This window comes from Onthophagus taurus, chromosome 1, assembly GCF_036711975.1.
Source record: "Onthophagus taurus isolate NC chromosome 1, IU_Otau_3.0, whole genome shotgun sequence".
NCBI lineage: Eukaryota > Metazoa > Arthropoda > Insecta > Coleoptera > Scarabaeidae > Onthophagus > Onthophagus taurus.
The window spans coordinates 37088956-37114065 of NC_091966.1; the positions used below are offsets into that span (position 1 = coordinate 37088956).

Below are 25110 nucleotides of genomic sequence, written 5' to 3' on the forward strand. Positions count from 1 at the left end.
TCATATATTTATTCTTATAAACAATATCAAAGTGGGAGGAAGAAACAAAACTGGATCTTAACGATGATGTTTCTGCAATGTCAAAATTTCTTATTATGTCTTATGCTTTTTAAGAGCGCAGATTAGAATGCATGTCTTCTAATCTTGCAGAAAAATCTGAATCATTAGGCAGAAATTGATGATTTTCTTGATGTAAGTGTAAATATCAAAAATTTTTGTTGAAATGTCATCTAACAATCGTACTATTTCCTTAGCAAAGCAGAATCCGTCAGTATAGAAGCGTCCTTACCTATTTAGGATTCTCCTAGTCTAATTTTGGAAAACAGCTTGATGCCAATTACAAGCTATGCTTTTATTGTATACTAAAAATTGGTATTGCAAGATTTTGCATTATTGTTGGTTCTTTCAAAACGATTTCAAAGTGACAAAGTTTGCGGTTTATCATTATCTAATGGCGTATCCCGAGGATGATGCCAGTGTAGGTACAGTTGTTTTCATAGCGTCTAGAATAAGATTTTCAATACATAGTGAATGATTCTAGCACCAAGTTATTAGGTACAGAGTCTGTTGTGATACTTTCCAGAATATAAAAGTTAACCAACATTTCCATAGTAATTACAAGCAGAATATGATGTTTCATACAAAGTCAATGGTCATGTCTGAGAAACAAATAGATATATGACAGAAATCTTATAAATTAGAGACTAGTGACTCAAATATGATAATTAAAAAAACCTTATCTGTAGAAGACATCATATAGAATCTGTGTGAGATCTACACTTACTTAAACTGCAGAGACACGAGCAGATATGAATGGGCCATGCTAAAAATACAGACACTAAACGAGCATCAAGACGACCATGTAAAAGGTTGTATGAAAGATGGATGTTATGGTTGCAGGAGGCCTAAAATTCGAAGAAATAGCACAACGTCTTATTAGAAGAGGAAGAAGAAAATATAATGGTTCTATGGCATCAGATTAATGATTCTAGTATTCTATGCGTTCGGATAGTGATTAGTTCCAGTGTCCAGATATTAGACACAGTTTCCATAAAAACTTAGAACCAGAAACTAACTAGTGGTTGATTTCAGTATCCAGTTTATGATTTCAATCGCTGTTAGATGATTTTAGTACTCGGTTGATGATTCCAGGCTTTTATGGATTTTTCCAGTTTCCAGAAAGTTACATAAAGTTTTTATAGTGAGTAGAATCAAAGTCTATTATTTGGTATCAGTATCTAGTGGATACTTTTAGTATCCGGTAGATGATTCCAGTATTTTATGGATTATTCTGGTGTCAGCAGATGATTTCAGTGTCCAGCTGTTGGTTGCAATTCGCTTAGTGATTGATTTCAGTATCCAGAAGTTAAATACAGTTTCGATTTCAGTTCCTGATAGATGATTTTAGCATGCGGTTGATGATTCCAAACCACTATGGAGCTTTTCAGTATTCGGAAATAAGATGAACCTAAAAAGTTTAGTATTTGATTTATCTATGAATTATTTCAGTGTGCAGTTGACCATCCCAGTATTTAACTGTTAGATGCAGTTCTCATAGTGATTGGTTCCATTGTTAAAATTTTCCATAATAATTAAAACCACAATCTAATGACCGATGCCAGTATATAGTGTGGTGATTCCAGTGTGTAGTAGATGATTCCAATATTCAGTAGATAATCCCAGTATTCAATTATTAGACACAGAAACGCAATGATTTTCTTCAATATCCGGAAATTAGATTTTGCGTCTATCGCTATAGATAGAAGCAAAATCTAATGAATGTATGGATTGCAGTATCCAAATATCAGATTATACATTATAATTATAATTAAAATTTAGTGGCTTTTCCAGTATTTCATGGATGATTAAATCTTGAGGTTTAATAATGCTTCTAATTATTGGATCATGAATCCAATAACATTGTATAACATAATTGGGCTACTAAGAATTGCCTATCCAAAAGCTTTCAACCTTGGTAATATAATCTTAAACCCAGTAAATCCGCAAGCATTTCGTTTTTAATTAAATGTTTTATGGCGATGTTATCTTGTCCGGAGTTAACATGTTGATGCAGTCTTATGGAAGTTGTTAGTGCTTAGAACAAACAAAGCGAGTAATAACGATCTGGAAGGGGATGGTTAAATTATTGTAATTCAAATAATTTGCGTTATTTGAGTAAATAAAAATAATGAATGCATCAGAGCTTTTAGCAATTATTGTAAAAGAGCATTTAAAGTGATTATGTAAAAATCTATATTGCGCGTTGAATAAAATTTTACAGAGTTTACATTTCATCCGCTAACCATTTAAATTATTGTTATTACGAAATTGTTTACTATAATTCCTCGCGCATCGTTTCAACATGAACACCTACAATTTTGTGTATTGTTTTGATTGACGAAATAATCATAGTAGTAATTAGAATAATTTGTCACCTCGATTTGAAACCTTTCTATTTGAAGTACGATTCTATGAATCTATTCAAAATGTATTAATTACTTAAATCTTGAACAAGTTTAGTTCAGAATTGTCACTTTCCAAGTAGTAGTTTAATACTAGAAATGAATACATATTATTTAAACCTTATAAAAGTAAATGTAGCTGGGTTTGTGGTATAACTAAAATATGTAGAATAAGCTTTGATATACAAATAACGACATGATATTAAGTAAATTGGAGTACATATTGAATCATAAAACATTATAATATTTACATATTTTCATATCAACAATATTCAATTTCTTTGTCGAGATGTTTCTTATTTACAAAGGCCCCCCAGTTTCGCATTTGAAATACAAATAAGACCAAGTACACAAAGACATCTCGTTTCCTGTTAAGCCTGTATTCTTCGGCCGTCTGTAAATGCCATTTTCGGTCGGTCACGTATTCCTATTTGGCGGGATAATGTCGATATCCAGGAAATTACCGAGTGTATCCCGTGGGATAGAGCGGGAAGCCGAGAGCGCGGTCGCCTAATTCTGGCACTCTTCGCTGTGTACACACAGAGTCGAAATTCCGCAATTCTACCGACGAACGATATCGTCCCGGTAACTCTTCGGGATCCCAGAGAGAATTTCTCCCAATTCCAGGAAGCATCGCGACGACTTCCGATCGGATAAACCACCGCAAGCACTCATTTTGTCTGAACGTTAACGTGAGCCGTTTGCGGATAATAAACAAGGACGACGTCGACGTAAGTTATATTCTACGTAACCAGGAAGCGAGGCGTTAAAAATTTAAAATACGATCGTATCCCGAATAAATGCGATTTTTCTCCCGCGTTTTCCACCCGATTTCTCACTATTAGATTACATCCTGCCATAACGCATATCGTCTAACATTGAATTATGATGAAAACGACACCACAAGCATTAAATCAAAGATACAAACCATGTATTTTAATGTAATAACTTTATGCAACTCCCACAAGATATTTAATGAAATATTACATAGAATTAATAGTGTTATGTTATTACGTTTTGATCTGACGTTGATTATTTAACTGTGAACTCAAGCTGTCAACGTGAAAAGGGTTCGTGAACCGTTCAAGGCAAACGGTACAAAAGGCTGCGATTGTGTACGCGCATGGTATAATTCTCGCCAGCTCCGCGAAACGGCCCATGAAATATGCATGAACGACGGCTAAGGCCCATTATGTAAACTTCATCAAGTGTAATGGTGTACATGTGAAATTTTCCGAAGTACACTTCGGCCTTAGACCAAGAATGCTCGTTACCTTGCACCATTGACTCGAAATGACGTTACGGCAACCACCGCCGGTTTATTTAGATTACACCTCCGGTCTACACTTCTACACCCTTATTTAATGTTCAAAACGGTTTTCTTAAAACGTTCTCTAAACGCCCATAACCAAAATTTTGTTGCCAGATGAAACAAAAAGGGTTTGGAAACAAAGGTACAATTCGTATAATTTTTTTAATGAATTGTGCCGGTTTCATGATGTACACGTGTGCCTGGGGACGACAGGTCTAAAACACATGTTTGTGTTAACGCCGGTCGCGTCATAAACGTTCCGATGTTAATTTTATCACACGGATTTGTTCGAATTGTCGCGCGTAAATCTAGTTGGTCGCGGGTTTGGCGCTGGCCTCGCGTGCCGTTTGGCGAAATTACCACCCTAATTATGCCGCCAGCGCCACTCGGCACGCGGCTGGAACGCGAAACCGTTTCACAACTAAATGCGGACTGCGACCAATGCGGTTTAGAGGCCAACTGGGTGCATTTTTACCCCCTATAACCAACGTTGACGCGATTACGTTATTTATGGCGGTTTTCCCAATCGAAACCAGGTAGGATTATCGAGATTAGAGCTCAGCCAAATCACCGCAATTATCCATAAAGTATCTATAAGTATATCGATTTATCTACTTGTAATAGAATTGAGTGGTTTCCCTTTGAGAAAAAAGAATATGTGATGTATTAAGTTCTTCTTGAACGCGTACGAACGTACTTTAATACATCAAACCCCGCCATTAGGTTGAAAGATTAACGATGCGCCCTATCAGATATCCCCTTGTTTAACTTTGACGTGTAACGCGATTAGTTATACCCAAGTTAGGTCCAACAGTATCTAAGGGTAGACATAAACACGCATATAAAATTTACTTTTATAAAGTAAACATTATTTTAATTTAATTTTATAGTCAGTATGGGACTGGAGTAAATATAACAAAAAATACATTCAATAATGATTATACAGATATCACTATCACTAATACAATGATATCACTAATGAGTCATAAAAACTACATTTTTAGATAGTTTAGAACTTCCATGCAATGCGGAGTTTTTTTAGGGGATGACCATCCCTACATTTTTAAATAGCAACCCCTATCGAGTTTTACCTTATTTTAAAGGTAATGAAAAAAGCAACACAACCCCATAAACCAAAACCCGATATCTTAATTCTTTCAAGAATTATGAAGGGTTGACTACCAAATGGGAAAATAAAATGTTTTCATGTTTTTTGCACGTTTATTACGATCTTTATAACAAATGTTCAAATTGTCGACCTTTTTCAGTCTCGCAATTACCCAAACGCTCATAAATGGGATTTTGAACCATTATCATCTGTCTCCGTCCAGATTTCCATTAATAAAAAATAGACCAATTACATTCTCTCCCATAATACCAGTCCATATATTAATTTTATGCGGTCTTGATGATGATATTCTCTTATAAAACGTGGATTTTCGTCACTCCAATAACAACAATTGTGCCTATTAACCTTACCATTCAAGTAGAAAGTAGCCTTATCAGACAAAACAACATTCAAAAGAAAATTTCTGTCAACATCACATTTTTCACAGAATTCCAACCTTCTTTCAAAGTCACCTTCGTTCAATTCCTGAACTAGGTGAAACTTACAGGGAAAATAGTTATTTCTTTTCAAAATTTTGTGGCCTAAACTTTAACCAATTTCATGTACCTGAGGCCCTTTTAATAAGGAACTTGAAGGTTCTTCAATAAAAGATAGTCACACTTCTTCGGTTTTTTCTGGAATTGTTGCAGATTTCAGTCTACCAGTTCTCGGAAGATCTTTTACAGTTCCCACTTCTTGAAATCTTCGAACAGTTCTTTCGACAGTTGATTTAGAAATCGGTGGTCGGTGATGAAAAAAATCATTGAACACGTGCCGTACTCCATCGTAAGATCTTGTTCTATTCCCAAAGCCACGAATCATGAAAATTCTTTGAGTGATTCTTTCAAATATAAAATAAACACAGTGCCAAATTTCGCCGTAATCGACAAGTAACGTCCGGGATAGTATTAATTTTTAAGAAGGTGATTAACCCCAACCACCCCTAAATGGTGTACATTTTATTGTGCGACTAATTTCAAAATACCTGAAAGTTTTATCACATCATTCTTACGAAAAGTAGTTACATGTTAACCCTCGTAACATCGCTAGGGTTGATCTACGATGAATGAGAAAAAAACACATAACTAATATTTTTGAATGCACTACAAGTATATTTAACGTCATCAAAATTGATAGGGTAGTTTTTAAATAAATCTGAAAAAATAGGGATAGTTTGCCCCTTTTAACCCTCTGGTATATGTGTGATACATCAAAAGAAAGCTCTTTTAAAATGAATATCAAGTACAATTTACGAAATTTTGATAGCACTTTTCGTTTTCAAAATATAAGTGAAAACGTACTTTTTCTCCAAATTTTCAACCCCTATAAGTCGCCCCAGGGGCTTTTACCGCACGTATAAAAATATATGCGAACCTTATTTTGGCCCATTCTATGACTGTACCAAATTTCATCGAAATCGGTGAGACACAGTCGTGACACCTCCCTTGTAAGTAACTTCTATCATTCTAAGTGCCGGTTGTATAATATACAGATAAACTTCCCGACAGCGTTATCTGACCGATAAATTAATTTGTACTGTATTACAATGTACAGATATTTTTGTTGGCGAGATTATCTGCTAGAAAACTTATCGGGTACTCGGCGGTGCCGATAAAACAGTTATCCGATATATATTGTTACTATACGTACGTTGTGTCAGTTGTGTGTCGTGACACAATTTTTTAAACAATTGTTATTGTCATAATTATAGTTAAAATTTCAAAGAAAGACATTAGCGTTACCAACATATGGTACAAATTACTAGATATGGGGAAAAAGTACTACCAACCGACTCTTATTTCACCGATAGCAATCCTACCGACAAAAACAGTTTGTACAACAGCGAATATCTTTATTCTCCCGATAAGTTAATCGGCCGCATAGTTATCAAGTAGATTTAGCGGTATATTGTACAATCGGCCCTAAGTAACATATCGAAATTGTTGCATAATGTGGTTTAAGTTGTTGAGAAATGAATCATAGTTAATTCTTTTGCTGGCAATTTCAAAAGATTACTATTTAGTTATCAAGGATATTTGCTGTTTTCTCATTACTTTCAGTAACTAAAGAGGAAACCTACAAATTGTTGTTTTTGGACCTATGTTATTTATTATAGCTCTAGAACTAACAGTCCTAGGATAGTTTACTATGGATATGAATTGTTAAGAATAAACTAATAAAATGTTATTAGCTGAGGGAGTGTGATCCATGTTGGTATTATTAGATTTTGGTAACATATTAAATCCATTCTGTTGGTTATATAGATGGTTTATCACAAATATACACGTTAAAAATTAAAAATTATGATGTATAAATACATTAAACTGTACGTTAAAAGTTAAAATATTACAATAAAAATATAATCAACAGTGCTATACTCGAATTGACGGGCACTTATGGTATGGACATATAAAAGTTTATAAATAAATTTATAAATACATAAAATAAATAAAAGTAAATAGTTTTACATGTCCATACCATAAGTGCCCGTCAATCCGAATATAGTAGTGTTGATTTATATTTTTATTATAAAATTTTAACTTTTAACGTACATTTTAATGTGTTTATACTTCATAATTTTTAATTTTATTATAATAAAACGTACCAACCTAACGGATTTAAAGTCCCGAACATTTCAAATTTGACACATTTAACAACAAAATAGGATTTGACTCAAAAATTAAAAACGGTAGATGAGAATGATATTAACAAAAATTGTTCATAATAAGTCACTAAAAGATAATCCATAAACAATTTTATTCCAACTATTTCGAATTTTTACTTATAAACCATAAACTCTCCAAATCTCTGAATTCACGTTTTTGGATAGTAAATTTTATCATAACTGTAAAATTAGAAATGTTAGGATTAAATGTTGCGTATAAAAAATGTTTAGAATGAACCATAAAAACATCATCTAAAAACGGTTGTATCCCAACTATGTTCATTACCAACATAGCAGACTTACAACGCGAAAAATCATAATATATCTCAAATTTGAATAAACGCTTTTATCTTAGAAATTAAAAACTGTAGATGAGAATGATATTGATAAAAATTGTTCGTAAGAAATCATTAAAAAATAATCCATAAACAATTTTATTCCAACTATTTTGAATTTTTACTTATAAACCATAAAATCTCAAAATCTCTAAATTGACGTTTTTGAATAATAAATTTTATAATAACTTCAAAATAAGAAATGTTACCAATAAATGTTGTATATAAAAAATGTTTATAATGAACCATCAAAACATCATCTATAAACGGTTTTATGCCAACTATGTTTATTACCAACATAGCGAACTTAAATCGCGAAACATTTAAAAATTGCCACATTAAACAACATCAACGTTTTTATCTTAAAAATTACAAACTGTAGATGAGAATGATATTGATAAAAATTGTTCGTAAGAAATCATTAAAAGATAATTCATAAACAATTTTATTCCAACTATTTCGAATTTTTACTTATAAACCATAAAACCTCAAAATCTCTAAATTGACGTTTTCTAGTAATAAATTTTATAATAACTTCAAAATTAGAAATATTAGGAATAAATGTTGGGTATAAAATATGTTTATAATGAACCATCAAAACATCATATATAAACGGTTTTATTCCAACTATGTTCATTACCAACATAGCAGACTTAAAATGCAAAACAGTACAAATTATACATATAGACACATTAAACAACATCAACACTTTTATCTTAGAAATTAAAAACTGTAGATGATAATGATATTGATAAAAATTGTTCGTAAGAAATCATTGAAAGATAATCCATAAACAATTTTATTCCAACTATTTCGAATTTTTACTTATAAACCATAAAATCTTAAAATCTCTAAATTGACGTTTTTGAATAATAAATTTTATAATAACTTCTAAATAAGAAATGTTAGGAATAAATGTTGGGTATAAAATATGTTTATAATGAACCATCAAAACATCATATATAAACGGTTTTATCCCAACTATGTTTATTACCAACATAGCGAACTTAAATCGCGAAACATTTCAAATTTGCCACATTAAACAACATCAACGTTTTTATCTTAAAAATTACAAACTGTAGATGAAAATGATATTAATAAAAATTGTTCATAATAAATCAATAAAAGTTAATCCATAAACAATTTTATTCCAACTATTTCGAATTTTTACTTATAAACCATAAAATCTCAAAATCTCTAAATTGACGTTTTTGAATAATAAATTTTATAATAACTTCAAAATAAGAAATATTAGGAATAAATGTTGGGTATAAAATATGTTTATAATGAACCATCAAAACATCATCTATAAACTGTTTTATCCCAACTATGTTTATTACCAACATAGCAGACTTAAAACACGGAGATATCATTATAAGAGAAAGTTCAGTAATTTATTGTTGTATTATTCTTATTTAACAATTTATAGAAAGATTATGCACAACTGTAGCAGAAGATATAACTGAATTATTCCGTATTCCTCCCTAATACTACAAATTTCCACTGCCAGGGTAGATATCCATGAGAAGAAAGTAAATGGTTTGTCAAATTATTCCTCAAATTAGAGAGCTAAAGAACCTGCGTGTATCTATAGGTCTTGTGTTTCTGTGTTGATCGGTACTTCTAATGTCTCATTCATGTCTCCCTCTCATAATAGAATAGATATGCTGCATAAGACCTTCTTTGAATTAATAATGAGGATGTATCATTAAGTAATCAATCATAACATCCAAGATTCTATCAACCAGAAAATACCAATAAATGTTTCATCGATTATTAAATCTAAGTGATCTAAATTGCCCCAGATTCAAAGGAATTGCTTCGAAAGAAAATTGCTTTAGATTAAGCTTTATTTCAAAGTTTCTGTTATTCATATTAAATTGAAAAATTGCTTCATTGATGAATACCGTTTAGTGGCTATTTTTACGTTGTCATAATAATTTTCGTTAATGCAGTTAGAAGACGTCGGTGACGTTATTAAGGACGCACATCAATATTAATGTTTCATTGAATAATGAAGAAATATTTATTAAGGTTATTGATTTCATGATTATATTTTGTTATTATATTTTTGCTTACAATTGAATATCTTTATTACCATTATTAATTTGTCGAGAACACGCTTATTATACAGCATAGATTATGGTCAGGGATACTTAATAACCGTCATTATCAAACTAATTAATGTTAATAACTAATAATTATTGCTGATTCATCCATTACTTATTATGTTTTTATTTAAGTATTAATTCTATATATTATGATTAAATCGGTACGTTTAGTGTAAAACTTATCAGGAAGTATTTTGTGGCGTCAAAAGTTATAAAAATGTCGCACCAGGTTCAATTTTGTTAGAGCAGCGACACTAAAACGGACCAAATTGTTTCTTTGTTCGTTGAATCGTAAATTTCAACCCGTGCGAAATTGTGTACGTTTGGCGATTTTTGCGACGTTTATCGTTTCTTCAAAGTTTCGACGTTCGAATCACGGGATAACCCGTTTATATGCGGTCGTAATTTTATTTTTGAACTGAGCACAGCAGTAAACGCTATCCCGGAGTTTTTACTTTTGCGATCAGTTTTACTACTTTTTCTGAGTTTCCAGGCGCGCTTCTTTTCCGGTTACATTTATTGGAAGGTGCGTTTTTATCATTTCCTCAAAAAAAGAGAAGACAAAATAGTAAAAAGTAAAACAGTGTTTTATTGCCAAGTAAACTATCTGATCAGAAAGTTTCTATCGACATTTTTCTTAGGGTAAAGATCGATTAGAATTTTATCTGAAGGTAGATTCTGGTTTATTTTAACACAGTGTGAGGGCAAGTCATTTATTTGAAAGACTCCCTAGATGTAAGCTTCTTTTCACACCTACTTAATATAGATTAAAGTGAGTCTAAAAGCTAATACTAATCTTGAAGATTACGTATTTTAAGCCCCCCTTTGAATTTTTAATTTAATTTTACTTTATTCACATAAAGATTACTTCGTATTTCAATCAAATATTGGATCAACGTCTTATTCGATCAAACAAGACAGTATTAATTTAGTTCGATTCCATAAGCAATCTTGGAGGAATATCAATAACTAGATTGCTTTGTGCACGAGACGGCTAGATTTGATTGGTTGAAAGGGCACCTAACCCAACACGTCAGAACACGTTTATACCTCAAATGTAGTCGGTACGGAGGTCTTAATGAGGGATTCTATAACCCTTGTGGTAGACGGCCTGCTACTACAGCGCGATGAAGGGTTATCCTGGAAAATTGGGAGCAAGTGTAGCTGAAAGGAGAAGAGAACCTCGAGATTCGCCGAAAGATGGCAGTCGTGACGAAATAGAACTAGTGAAAGGACGAGTTCTCGTGGACGGGGTCGTTAAGTTCCTCTAAACTTGTTTAAAGGACTAAAATGTAAGGGGATAGAGGAGACACGATTCGTTTTCATGTCAAAACAAGCTCTTTCATTAACGTGAGATCCTTGTGAGACTTACGAACGTTTCATCAATGAACAATTTTATCGACCGAAAAGAACAGAAGACGAAGTACAATTTAAAGTCAAATAAATTGGATGTTTCTGCAAACGTAGTTTTAATGCTAAGCATGCCCTCTAATGCGTAATGCAATTCTGCAACCCTTCACATTTCAAGACCCCGTTAGGGTTTATATTTAGTTATTTTAGGATGATTGCCGATTTACATGTTAAGCAGCGGAAGTCGCCAGATTACACGTCACATTTTCCTCCCACAACCCTCCACTCATTTCCATTATAATGGATAACAAACAGAACCTTCCGCTCGCAAACGCGGTGCATTTCGCTAGTTCAGAGTAAAGGGGTGTTGGGGGTGTCGTAGCGGGGGTCTCGTGGGAAGGTTTCGAATGCGAGGTTTGCCCTCGTGTGCGCCCGCAATCGGACAAAGCCAAACCTAAGCCCGCCATTGTAATCAATCAAAGCGTCAATCTCCGGCATGGTACACTCTGTTTCTCCGTCAAAGTGCACGCGCTCTCTCGTCGTCGCTTAATTAGCACCAGGACGAGGTCCCTCGTGTATACCACTCGTATAGAGGTGGACGTTGCAACGATAACCGCTCCAGAATTGGATACAATTCGGAACCAACATAGTACCTCGTTGCGCCGAGTTTCAAAGACTTAATTACGCTATGGCACGCACCTTGCTAATCACTCGATATGCCATTACGAAATTTAATGGTCCATCGATCTCAGTAAACGTGTTTCATTTCCAATTGTGTCTCTTTCAATGTCTAATACTATTAAAAGTAAAGAAACGTGTATAATTCTGTCGGGATACAGAGGAAGTAGTAGTCTTGGGGGGAATAACTTGGTGTAATGATCAATGGAATCCGCAGGGAGATAAGGATTCCTCGTTGGCATGGATCCGTCGACTTCATTAGGCTAAAATTATCCGCCCCTAGGGCGGACAATGAACTGCTTCGCGAATTCCTGGCATTCGCCAAGGTGTACGTTGAAGTATGGCTTTCGTCGCTGCTCGAATTCAATTATGCATCCTTTGCCGGGAAGTCCGCAACGGTGCGGGTCTGCGGAATTACGACGTCGTCGCCCTCGGGCCAACTTTAATAAACTCTCCGAATGAAACCCTCGTCTTTTGAGGAATGATGAAGGCGACGAATAAAACGTGTCGCGTGCCCATCGCTAGCGAAGGCGACGTTCTGCGCTCGACAATTGCACTCGCGGCCAATAAAACTCTGAGGAAGACTTCCGGAGGCACAGATTTGACGGTTCGTGACAACTAGCAGTACAGAAATAATGATTTTCGTATATTTAAAACGAGAAGGCTATTTATTCCGGCAAAGCAAAGTACCGCGGTGGTCGGAGGCGGAATTCTGAAAATATGTGGGTCACCGTATATTTCTAATAATGCAGATCGTAAAATCCGTCCTGAGGGCGCGCCCGGGATCCCGGGAGACGACGCTTCCGGGATAACAACCACCGTTCAACGAATAAAACAACGTTCAAAGACCACGCCCGAACGGGTTCCACTGAAATTAAGTTTTCATCAATTCACCTCGTTAATGTTTAATCGCCCACCATCGACTCTTCTTCCTCCTTTGTCACCGACTGTTCTACCCACGCTTTCCCGACTTAATTTCCACGCTAACCGAAAATCTTTTTTACTAGTCGAACTTCCTATTCGAAATGCACGATAACTCCAAATGCTTGTTGAGTTTTAGGAGGCTTTAACGGGAACCGGTTAACTCGATGACGTTTTCGTAACAAAAAGGGTAAAGAAGGGACGGAATTGGGATGAGCATAAGTCGAGAGGTAATATGGTTCACGATTGTTTTCTCTGGCAAGGCGCCATCGTTTACTCGCAGTTACGCTTGGGAGTTCAATTTGTGTTGAAGTATTATTGCTGGGCTAATGCTAGGGCCCCTTCATTTCTACTTGGAACTAGAGGGTTATTGGAGTACTAAAGAGCAACCTTGAATTGTAACCAAAAGTAATAAGAACGATAATGGTAATAAGCACAAACGTCCTAATAATTAATATGATTTAAAATTTTCGTTAAAACCTTTTAGTTTACGTTTTGGTTTAGTGTAACGTAGCAGGATTTTATTCATTGTGGGGGTGGTTTGTAACCAGGAGGCGTTTCGGGTGAAGCAATTAAGTCTGCGTGTTACTAATGGGTGGACCAAAGCACGTTCCGAGAATATATAATAAACCGCCACCAAAACAAGGACGCAGATGGACGAGGTAACAATTAAAACGAGCGCAAAATACTTAATTTCGTTAGAAATTCGATTACTGAGGTCGAGATCGTCTTACGCAGGTAGTTAATCACGCCGGCTTGCACATATTTAATGTAACGCTGCGGTCTGAGAGGTTAAAGTTACGTCGGCTCAAAGTCTTTCCTCTAACAGTCTTCACAGTGTAATTGGTTACACGATACCCAGCGCCTTATCTTGTTACGGAAACACGGCCTTTATTCAAGGGTTTCGACGGTGAATTTTACTGTGGCTCGGTCATTTTTACCCTTTCTCCTTTCACTCTTCTCAGGTGTTTTATTGACACTTTAGGTGATGGTTTCCGTTTACAAACGACTCGATCTAAAAATAAGGGCTCTTCTTAACGTTCACATTTTTAAATCAAATATACATTTAAAATAGTTTTAAGTTTTTTTTTTCATTTAAGGTGATTGCAATCTGATCATGGCTCAGATCAATGATACTTAAACATTATACTCTGCTTAAGTTACACCAGCTCTTCTTGAGGCTTCTAATCTGGTTCTTATTGTCGAGGATTTGGATGACTTTGACATTAACGTTATGAAAAAGTCGCTTATGATCTCTCGTTAACAGTGTCTATTTCCATCTCCCTATTGTGATTACTATTCTTACAGTACCAAGGATGCTCCTTAACACTTAGTTTGGATAACGTTTGATTACTTCTTCATTGCTTTTACCACAATTCATCTCCAGGAAATTTTTTCCATCCTCTTTGTCTGCAATTAAGGTTGGGTTGTCCACGTAGTATGTGATTTTTACCTGGTCTTTTCCCATCTTGTATCCGCGTTTAACCTCACACATTTCCGTTCCATGATTCCATCTATTCAGATGTCGAAAAGCAGTTGGCTGAGGTTGTCACCCTGCTTGACACCCACATTCAAGGATATTTCTTTTGTGCTAAGTGCCTTGGTTTTAATTGTGGTGGCAATGTTTATATTAAGTTGTCTGGTTGCTTCTGTTATATAAGGGAACACTTTCAACCAGCTTGCAACCCCTCCTATTCCTCGCTTGTTGTAATGCACTTCAATATGCGATGTGGCTGGAGACGAGAAAATAGGTTCATGGATGTGTCTAGGAGGGAAGTTATTCGGTAATTCTCTGGTTCTGAGGTAACTCTCTGAAATTTGGACGTCCTGCAGAATTTTATTTCATTATATAGCTCCATGAGTTGTTCTGTTAGTTGTTCTCTTCCACACTACAGTAGCTTAGTGGGGACATTATCTGCTCGTGCTGACTTGCCGTCTTTTAAATTGTTTCATCTACAGCGCCACTTCATCTGTTGTGAATTGTTCTATTTCCTCAACTCCAGGAAAACGCTAGCAGAAGATCCAGCATTAAATGTCGAAGACTTAAACCTTTCCTTCTCTCAAATCAGGGCTGTATCGAAACACTCTTCGACCAGCTGTGTTACAAAACAATACAGAGTCTAAAAGCAAAACGTACCAAAGATATATACGAACTATCCACAAAGCTAATAAAAAAAGTTGAACCAATTATTACAAGCACCTATGTTTTGCCATAAACAAATGTCTAGAGGAGGGTGTGTTTCCGAAAGAGCTCAACCTTGCGAAGATAACACCTATATATAAGAAAGGAGACAAAGATATATGCAAAAACTATAGACCAATATCTATTTTAGCAACCTTATCAAAAATATTTAAAACCGTAGTAAATAAAAAAATAGTACACTATCTAAACGATAACAAATTGCTTACAATCTGTCAATATGGGTACCAAAAACAAAGGTCTGCAATAACTGCCTTACTCAGCGTAATAGAAAGCTATAATCCACGGTTTTTATCAACAAAAGTTCACTCAAATTGCATTCTGCGACCTAACCAAAGTCTTCGATTCGGTGAACCATTCATTTCATTCGATGCATATTAGGCAAACTACAATCGTTCTTTAGCGAGGTCAACAATCAACTTGGAGAGAAGTGGCAACTAGAGTACCCCAGTGTTCGGTTTTGGGACCATTACCATTCCTCTTATTATAATGATCTGCCAAAAAGTGTCCCAAAAGAGCTATTTTGTCTCTACGCTGATGACACGGCTTTCGTTACAAGAAGTGGTGACATCAAGGAGCTGGAAGAAAAACAAACCATTGAAAAGGCAGAGCACGGGTTTCCATAAACAAATTAAAATTAAATCACCTTTTACACAAAACAAAATGATGACGTAACTGATATATCCATAAAGTTCCTTGGAGTTACCATCTTTGAAACACTTAAATGGTCCCAACACTTATCCGACTTAAAAGGGCGACTATCAAATGCCTTGTTGCAACTTATCACCAGAGACACAGCGTAGCGTATACTTTGCATACTTCCACAGCGCTGCGACGTATGGGATTATTTGCGTATGGGATAATGCAAAAAAAGACAATTCGTATACTAGCTGGGCTAAAAAATCATGAGAGCTGCAGAACTCACTTCAAAAAATTAAAAATACTCACCTTGCCTTGTTGTTTTATACTTACCTGCCTTGAGTATATTCACAACAAAAAAGAGTCGCTACAAATCAATGTAGACAATCACGATCACAACACCCACTAAAAGGAAGATATTGTAATTCCGGTTATTGTAATTTCTTTTTTGACGTAACATTGTATCGTTTTTGTACTTTATTTAAATAAATATGAATATGAATGTTCTCTCTTATCTCCCTTATTCTGTTGATTTCTCTGTTTCTCGTATTTATGTAGCTTCTTAGTGTCTTGGTTTGACTTATACATTCAGTAGGACTTCTTTTTTCTTGGTTGAAACTTCATTTGGTGGTTTTCCGGGATTAAGATTCGTTATCACTTCTGCTATTTTCTATACCTTGGTTTGGGTTGGGTTACAATGCTTTTTAAAATTTTCTTCGTAGGTAGCTTCTTTCGGATAAATTTTTTCTTTAATTTCTGTTACTATTTCTTTTGGGGCAACGAGTCTAATCTCACCTGTCTCCTAGGTAAGATCTTTCAAGTCAGGAATATATTCACTCTAATGCAATTGAAAAATCTCTTCAAGATATTCCGCATATCTGTTGACTATTTGTGTATTACTTTTTGCTCGAAAAAGCATCCTTTGTAGTTGGCACATTGTAAGATGTTTACCAAGACATTTGACACATTGCGACACATTCCATAGCACAATATTTTTGTGTACGTCCGTTTAGTGCTACATACATATAGTGTGTTAATTAATTATCGTACTCGACGTCATCATTGCAAGTATGCAACCAATATCACAGTATTTTTATTGCAATACACAAATCGCGTATTGCAATAAACATACTGTGATATTGGTTGCATACTTGCAATGATGATGTCGGGTGCGATCATTAATTAACACACTGTACCTTAATGTTTTTATCTTGATTAACTTTAATTTACACACCAGAAAGTTTGCTCAATAAGGTGGATATAACATATTTTAAGTTACAAAATAAAATTGTTGTGTCTTTAATATCTGAGTAGTATAACAAAAAACGTATAAAGCATATACGGGATGTCACATCGCGGTATCTGTAGCTTTGGAGTCGAGTAACGCGCGTAATTACCGACAATAAATTGCGACGGTATTTACATAAACCTCGGAGGGCCGGTTTACTGTTTTTGTTCCCGGAGGAATGGGAAAGCGGGTCGGAACAAACAAGCAGGGATCGCGGGGGGTGGAATCGGCAAATATTTGCCGAGATAATATTGTTGTCGCAAGTCCGTGCCTGCCGCCAGCATTATATATATAAAACTTTACCCGACCAGGCTAGAGCAGGGCGCAAACGTTGTAAAAACACGTTTTAGATTGATTACCAAGATTAACTCTTATCGTCACAAATCTAGCGCGGATTGCGACCGCTGAAATGCGGAATTTGTCAAAAGACAAAAAGAGAAAAGAAAAAAAAAACATTTCCCTTTTTCATCTCTTCTACCAGAATTATGGAGTCTTAAAACTCGTAGATATTTCCATCGGAAGATATCGGGAAAGTCTCTGAAAACTGTATTACCCGATAACTCGAGGACCTCTCGTCATTTTGCAATGTAAAACGACCAATCGATGGTTTTAATATCGCAGACGTCCCATTTCCAATCTAACGGCCGTGTCTTTCAATTACTTTTATTGTAACTTCCGATAGAGAGGAAGACGTTTCGGAAACCGCCAAGTCAAACGACATAAAATTCAAACGCTTGTTATGCCGGGATAAAAACGCGATGTCGACTTCCGAACAGATTGCAGATACCGAGTAAAGACCGGACGACGAAAGACTGCAACTTTAGAGATACCAACTTTTGAACGGAGACGAAGACCTGGCATCGAAGAATGCGCGGGAGCGACGAAGCTCGACAGCTTTTTCGTTGCCAACTTCAGACAAAGGAAAGCAATCAAGTGTCTAATTTACTTTTAAAGTTAATTGCAAAGTTAAAAATTATTGGCACGGAATCCCTCTCGCTCTCTTTTTCGCCCGCCCGTTCCGTCGCAATTTCATTAGCACTGCTTTTCGAAGCTTAACTGCATGCATTTATATCAATTTCGAGGAGTCGACAATTACCCTTGAGTAATTGTTCTTGACTGGTTTGAAAACTGTTTGCCTCGAGTAAAAGACTCAAGTGTTCTTAAATCAGATTTACTGAAACAAACATTTTAATGTTATTATTAGTTATTACTTAAAATGTTTGAGCTAAAACTAAAATCATGTCAAAATATCCAAACATGATTTGCATAGTGATGGCAAATTTAATATACCGATGACGTACATCGTATCAATAGATTGAAGTTGTTAGTAAACTCCAATACAATCTCAGAAGGTAAACATTCGCGGCTTCATCACATTAATAAGCCATCCGCATCAGTTAACTACATAATATGTCCATTAGCATAGTGTAATCTGGTAGGCGCGCGCACTGAGGACCTATGCACGAAATATTACCCTGGCAAAACCGGACCGGGGTGGCTGAACACGAGTCCCCCCTATTATCCGACAACTTGTCCCGACCTGTCCCCTGTACCCTGAAGTACCCCTAATACATATACCCCGGCACTTGACAGGGGAAGGGTCGTCGGTTAATGAGACTACACGGAGATAAGCCACGTGGTATCTCTTATTTAAACTACATAAATTCCTAAAATGTAAATTATATAAAAAATTTTAAACTTCCAGTTGTGCATTATTTAAATAAAATTTAATTTAGATAATTATATAGATAAGAAAATTAAACTCAATTTTTTTATTATCCATCAAATAAAATAAGGCTAATAACTTTTATATGCTTGAATTAATATCGCAGAAGCACTCTAGTTTAGGATCTTATTATAGGGCTCCTTCCATCTTCATTCTATGTTAGTTAATAACGATAGACGTGCTTCTAGATTATTACAACTTCATGTGGTTCGAACACTGTTCGAGCTATTTGATTATATCGTAATAATTATTATCGAGTGATGTTTAATGATTTTCTGTCAATTAAAGATGCTGTTAAATGACGTTATTAAAAAATCGTTTGGTTTTTAAGTTCTATACATTCCGTAATAAGTTTTCATCGATTTATTAAATCTAGAAGTGTTTTAGAAAACTTGTATTTTATTATAATTATTTATGCGAAATTCTATTATAGAGAACTATGGGGAGCTATAAAAATGTCCATGGACATAAGTTATTGCAGGAGTGCAATACAAGGTGCGGCAGATATATCTCCCATATTTAAGGGGAGTTGACCAAGTCATTATTATTTATCGAATGAAGATATAAACGAGTTTGTTTACCTTAAGTTGTTAAAATAGTACTCCGAAATTCCTTTAAATTCTTGAACAGCCTGCATATTTGAAAACGTCGTCTTCAAAGTAACTTAATAAAAAAAGTTGCGAGGAATATTCCTGCAAAGTTTTCCGCGAACGATATGCTGTATGTTTATTATAAATTATATTATGTTGTTGCACAAACGTGTTGAATTTCTCACAGTAGAGAAAGTTTGCCATAAACCACTTGGTGTGATTCCGAACCCATCTAAGTTACCGATTATAGATATTATATCGCAACATTTCGCAGAACTACATTTCATTCTATGACTAATTTCTAAGAACTTAAACTCAGCAAATCTACGAGCTGTACATAACCGCAGTTCTATTATTTACCAGTGGTTTTGATTGATTGAATCTAACTTTGCTTGTTTTAGTAACATTCGATGAAGTAAAAATTAAAAAATCGTATACAATAAACTAATTGAAGTATTATAATGGGATAAAGTGCATTTTAATGTAAATTGAAATAAGTTTTTATGTTGCAGAAATAATTTCTTAGTTCCCATAAATTAAGAATGTAGTTCCCGTGGCAGTTTGTAGAAACATACATTATCCACAGAATCGAATTGCCATAAAAAAAGAAGAGGATGTTATGTGAAGAAACAAAATATTATTCGCGAAATCATAATATAATGGGCGAAAACACAATGTGAGGTTCAGAAGTAAAATGTTATAGGCGAAAGCAAGATTATTATGCGTAGAAACACTAAAAACTGGGATGGCAACAAAATATTCTCAAAAATAAAATTTTATGGCCGAAAACAAAACAATATTTATATGGGCGGAAGTAAATATTATGTGCAGATGCAAAATATGAAGAAATACTAAATAGTAGACGCATTCATAGTGAAACGGTAATTTGCTAAAAAATACAACATGTGCAGAAGCAAAATGTCAGAAATCGAAACAAAATCTTATAGGCAAAAGCAAAATATAAAGGGCAGACACAAAACTTTTTGAGTTTCTACTCATGTAAAAAATGTCATCCTCAGAAGTGAAACATAAATGGGGAAATTAAGATCATGGGTAGGTGCAGAAGAAAATATTTTGTGTAGAAACAAAATATCGCGGCAGGAACAATACATAGTAGGGAACGATGCGAAAACTTCACTCATAGAAGCTCAATGCAAGGAGCAGATGCAAAATGTCTTGGGTATAAACTAAATGTAGTTGGCATAAATAAATATTATACTCAAACAAAATCTATTGAACTAAAATAATATCATAAACAGTTCCATAAGAAAATATTAACGTGACAGCAAAATGTCAGGGCTGAAGGAAATCATTAGAAGATGAGGCTAAAAGCAAGGAGCAAACGTAATATCATGGTCATATTCAAAATGTCAACCTCAGTAGAAAACGTTACGAGCAGAAGAAAATATTATTCTCATCATACAAAATATTAAGGGTGGAAACAATTTTATGTGCTGGTGGAGATGAAAACATTGTGTAAACAGTGATATCGGAAATATTACGGTCAAAAGTAAAATGTAATATCGGAAACAGTTTATTAGCTGATGTTACTACACAATATTATGTGGAAAAGCAAATCAGCAGGTGCACAAATAAAATATCAGGGACAGAAACAAAATGTACTTGTTAACATGCAAAATATTATGCGTAAAAATAAAATGAAGTGCTGGTGAAGATAAAATTAAAAAAAATATATAAAATGATATGCGCAGAAGCAAAATATCTTGAACATAATCAAATATTTAGTTGAACTTGAAAAGTATTTAAGGAAATAACATATCATCGTAATCATTAGGGAAAGAAATCATCATGCGCAGAACCAAAATATTAATTGCAGAAACAGCTCATTAGATGAAGAAGTGAAATATCAGGAGCAAAAAATGTCACAGAGGAGCAAAATATCAGGGCAGATACAAAATATTATGCTCAACATGTAAAATTTATTTTCATGACCATTTGGAATGTCTAAAAAAGGAGAAAAATAAGTGCAGCTATATTGAGCAGCACAATCTTATGACGATTGTTAACCCGTTGTTATGTAGAAGATTGTATCTGCTGAATGATGAGCCCTTCATTCAGCGAATCCAACCTATCTTACTACGAAAATGCATGCATCTTGCTTGTTTCGTTACCGAAATTTTCAAGATCTTTTATGAGTCAGTGAGTGTGAGTAATATTCCTCAAAAAAATCTAAGAGGTATAAATAAGACTTAGAATATATGTATTATATTCAATATATTCATAACATAAAACAGAATGTATATAGAGAATGTATTTCTAATGTTATTAGTTATTATAAAATATACAAAACAGAATTCCTTCCACAACTTAAACTTTAAGGTAATCTAAACTTTGCGATGAAAACATTTTAACCAACAAACATTAGCTGCCGTTTCCATAAACAAAGGATTTAACTGTCTATTTTAATGCTAAACTCGAACAAACTGTCGACAAAAACTCCCACAGCGCAGGTAATACAAAAAGAAATGGTTTGTCGAAACCATTTGTGTTAAAATGGTGGAACCCCAAAACTTTAAAATTTATATATATCGACTACTTCGGTACTCCGAATATTTGCGGTAGCTTTGAACCAAGGGTTTTCTGCTGGACTTGCATTCCGTTGGAGGCGAGTTACGAATTCCGCACGTTTGCGCAGATTGAAACCGTCAACAACTAAATTCCCCCGCATCGAACTTTGTTTCTGGTGATTATTTACATTTAAACCGGTAAACGTAGTAACCCTGAATTGTACATAAAACGGCCATTTGATGGTACATAAAAAGCTTATCAAGTCGTAAATAATGTTTTATTATTTATTGTGGTACTAAATTGTAAACAGCATGAACGAAAATGATTTTGTATTGGCAATACATCTCAACCAAATTAAAAAATTTTCGGTAAGTTATTCCTAAGTTGCACAAAGATAACTAAAAATGTTATTATTTGAAGAATCTACATCAAATCTAAACTTCAAGACACCAACGCTATAAGATTAGCTGTGTTTGAAGGAGTGATTTTAGTTCTTTGCATCTGTTTCGTTCTTATAATAATATATCATGCCCCAAAAATGCATACTTGGAAAACAAATATTGAAAATAACAGAATTATGGATAAAATCAAGAGATACAACTCAATGCAGATAATTTATAACACGGATATCTATGGACCAGTAGATTCAGATACTGTAATAATAGTAATTCATGTTCGTGACAAATTAAACTATTTGCAATATCTAGTGGACAGTTTGTCACGTTCCCGTAACATCGAGAGAAGTTTGCTGATATTTTCGCATGATTATTACAACGAGAACATTAACAAATTTGTCCATAAAACGAATTTTGCGAGATACATTCAAATATTTTATCCGTATTCAATCCAAACGCATCCGAATCGATTTCCTGGTCACGAAGTAAAAGAATGTATAAAACTAACCACACCAAATGAGAATCATAAAAGTTTATGTCACAGAAAAACCCTGCTTATACAAGAAAAACACCGATATTGGTGGACGATAAATACTGTTTTTGAAGGGTTACAAGTATCAAAAAACATTAGTAATTTAGTATTATTTTTAGAAGAGGACCAAATTGTTATTAGAGACTTCCTCTATGTACTCCTCAGAATGAATTTTAAAAGAAAAACGCTTTGCCCGAATTGTAACATTTTATCTTTAGGAACGTATAATTCAAGTTTTAAACCACCAGATACCTCAACAGTCAGTATATTTTAATCGAATAGATTTTAAACGTATTGTTTAGATATCTATATCGCCTTTTTCAGCATCGAAACACAACATGGGAATGGCGTTCAACAAAACCACTTGGCATCAAATTAGGAACTGTGCCAGAGAATTTTGCACTTATAACGATTACGGTTGGGATCACTCTTTGCAATATCTCTCCCTGAATTGTGCTCAATTGAACGTAATGATGATAAAAGGCCCAAGGATATATCAACTTGAAAAATGGTGCGATTCAATTAAAATATCTTATTAATATTATATTATTTTATCGTTTTAGTAATAACACCAATATTAATCATTCTAAAAGTTGTAATTTTGATACTATTACTAAGATTCAAAAGGATATTAAGCGGAAACGACGGAATTTGTTTCCAATTCGTTTACAAGTTGTTAATGAGGTTGTAGCGAATAATGTTATTAAACAAAGTGGATTTTGGAATGATGATAGGGATATTAAGATGTGTATGGCTTTAACATCTGGAGCGATTGTATTAAAGAAATCTAATTAAAAAAAATATTTGTATTTTATTTTGAATGATATTCATATATGTATATATTATGAACGGTTTCAGGTTGATATAATATTAATCATTCAGCCTCGGCCGCAAGTGACCTCGGCTTAATGACTCAAAAGATTTACAACTTTACCTAATAAAGCCGAGGCTGCTTGTGGCAGAGACTCCTCAATGTGATGACCAGTTTCGAGGTTGATATAATATTAATCACTGAGCTACAATGTGATGACCAGCTTCAGGCAGGTTGTTATATAATCACTGAGCCTTAGGCGCAAGCAACCTCGGCTTATTTAGTCAATAGATCTACAATGTCACCTGACAAAGCCGAGGCACCTCAATATGATGACGAATTTCAGGTTGATATAATATTAATCACTGAGCTACAATGTGATGACCAGTTTCAGGCAGGTTGTTATATAATCACTGAGCCTTAGGCGCAAGCAACCTCGGCTTAATTTGTAAAAAGATTTGCAACTTCACTTGGTAAAGCCGAGGCGCCATAATATGATGATCAGTTTGATGTTGATATAATACTGGATATTATTTAAGCCCGATTTCAGCCTTCATTTTTGAAGAAATAAGGTCCAATGATGCCACCAGCGTGCAAACCACACCACACGCTGCATTTTTCTGGATGTAATGGAGTGTGTAGGGTCTGTTGTGGATTGGTTTCACTTATTATGCAGCAATTTTGTTTATAACAAACCCGTCAAACCAAAAATGAGCCTCATCGCTGAACACAATTTTGCGATAAAACATCGGATCAGTTTCCAACTGCTCTAGAGTCCAATCGGCGAAAGAACGACGATGATGGTCTCGTGGATTTAATTCCTATACCAGCTGGATCTTAAACGAGTACAGGCCAAGATTTTTGCGCAAAATTTTTCACGTAGTGGATGGACAGAAAATATAAATTTCTTCTGCAGAAAATATTTAAGTGTTGCGACTTGCTCCTTATCATTGTCAGGATAATGCAATTGAATGATGTTCATATCAACGATTCAACGATGTTTTTCAAAGAGAAAAATCGTATCAGTAACGTGTGGCATACTGCTCTGTTAAATTGTACAGCAGAATTATTCAACAATTGTATAACGTTGAAAAATTAATTGAAAGAGACTGCCATATTTATATGAGTAATATATCTTCCTCCATTCATCATAAACCTCGAAGAATCTGATTTGGAAGGTAAAAAACATAAATATGATGCATAAGAAATGTTTTGGGGTGTTTATTTGCTATGTGTTTACCTAGAAAAGGTGTTTTGTTCTATATCATTAGTTTGTAGCACGTTTTTACAATAAATATGTACTTCGTTAATATCGTATTTATCTAAAAATGTATTAGTATTTTAACCTCAAAAAAAAAACCTAAAAAATTTACCTTGACAAGTATTATAGAAAAAAAACGAACTCTACTGATTATAAATGTCAAAAAGTGAGCGCAGTATGACAGTTCGTTTGACAAT

At 34.5% G+C, this 25110-nt stretch overlaps 2 protein-coding genes across 3 annotated transcripts in view; both read left to right on the plus strand.

Moving 5' to 3' along the window:
* The window catches only part of LOC111421457 (zwei Ig domain protein zig-8-like), a 193819-nt gene that overhangs the window by 16213 nt on the left and 152496 nt on the right, over positions 1–25110 (plus strand). The window lies entirely within an intron of this gene.
* LOC139432593 (alpha-1,6-mannosyl-glycoprotein 2-beta-N-acetylglucosaminyltransferase-like) lies at positions 22188–23651 on the plus strand. The gene is made up of 4 exons (XM_071201243.1): positions 22188–22282; positions 22335–23100; positions 23144–23352; positions 23405–23651. Exons 1-4 carry the CDS (start codon positions 22236–22238, stop codon positions 23634–23636), a joined length of 1254 nt encoding a protein of 417 aa, XP_071057344.1. The 5' UTR covers positions 22188–22235; the 3' UTR covers positions 23637–23651.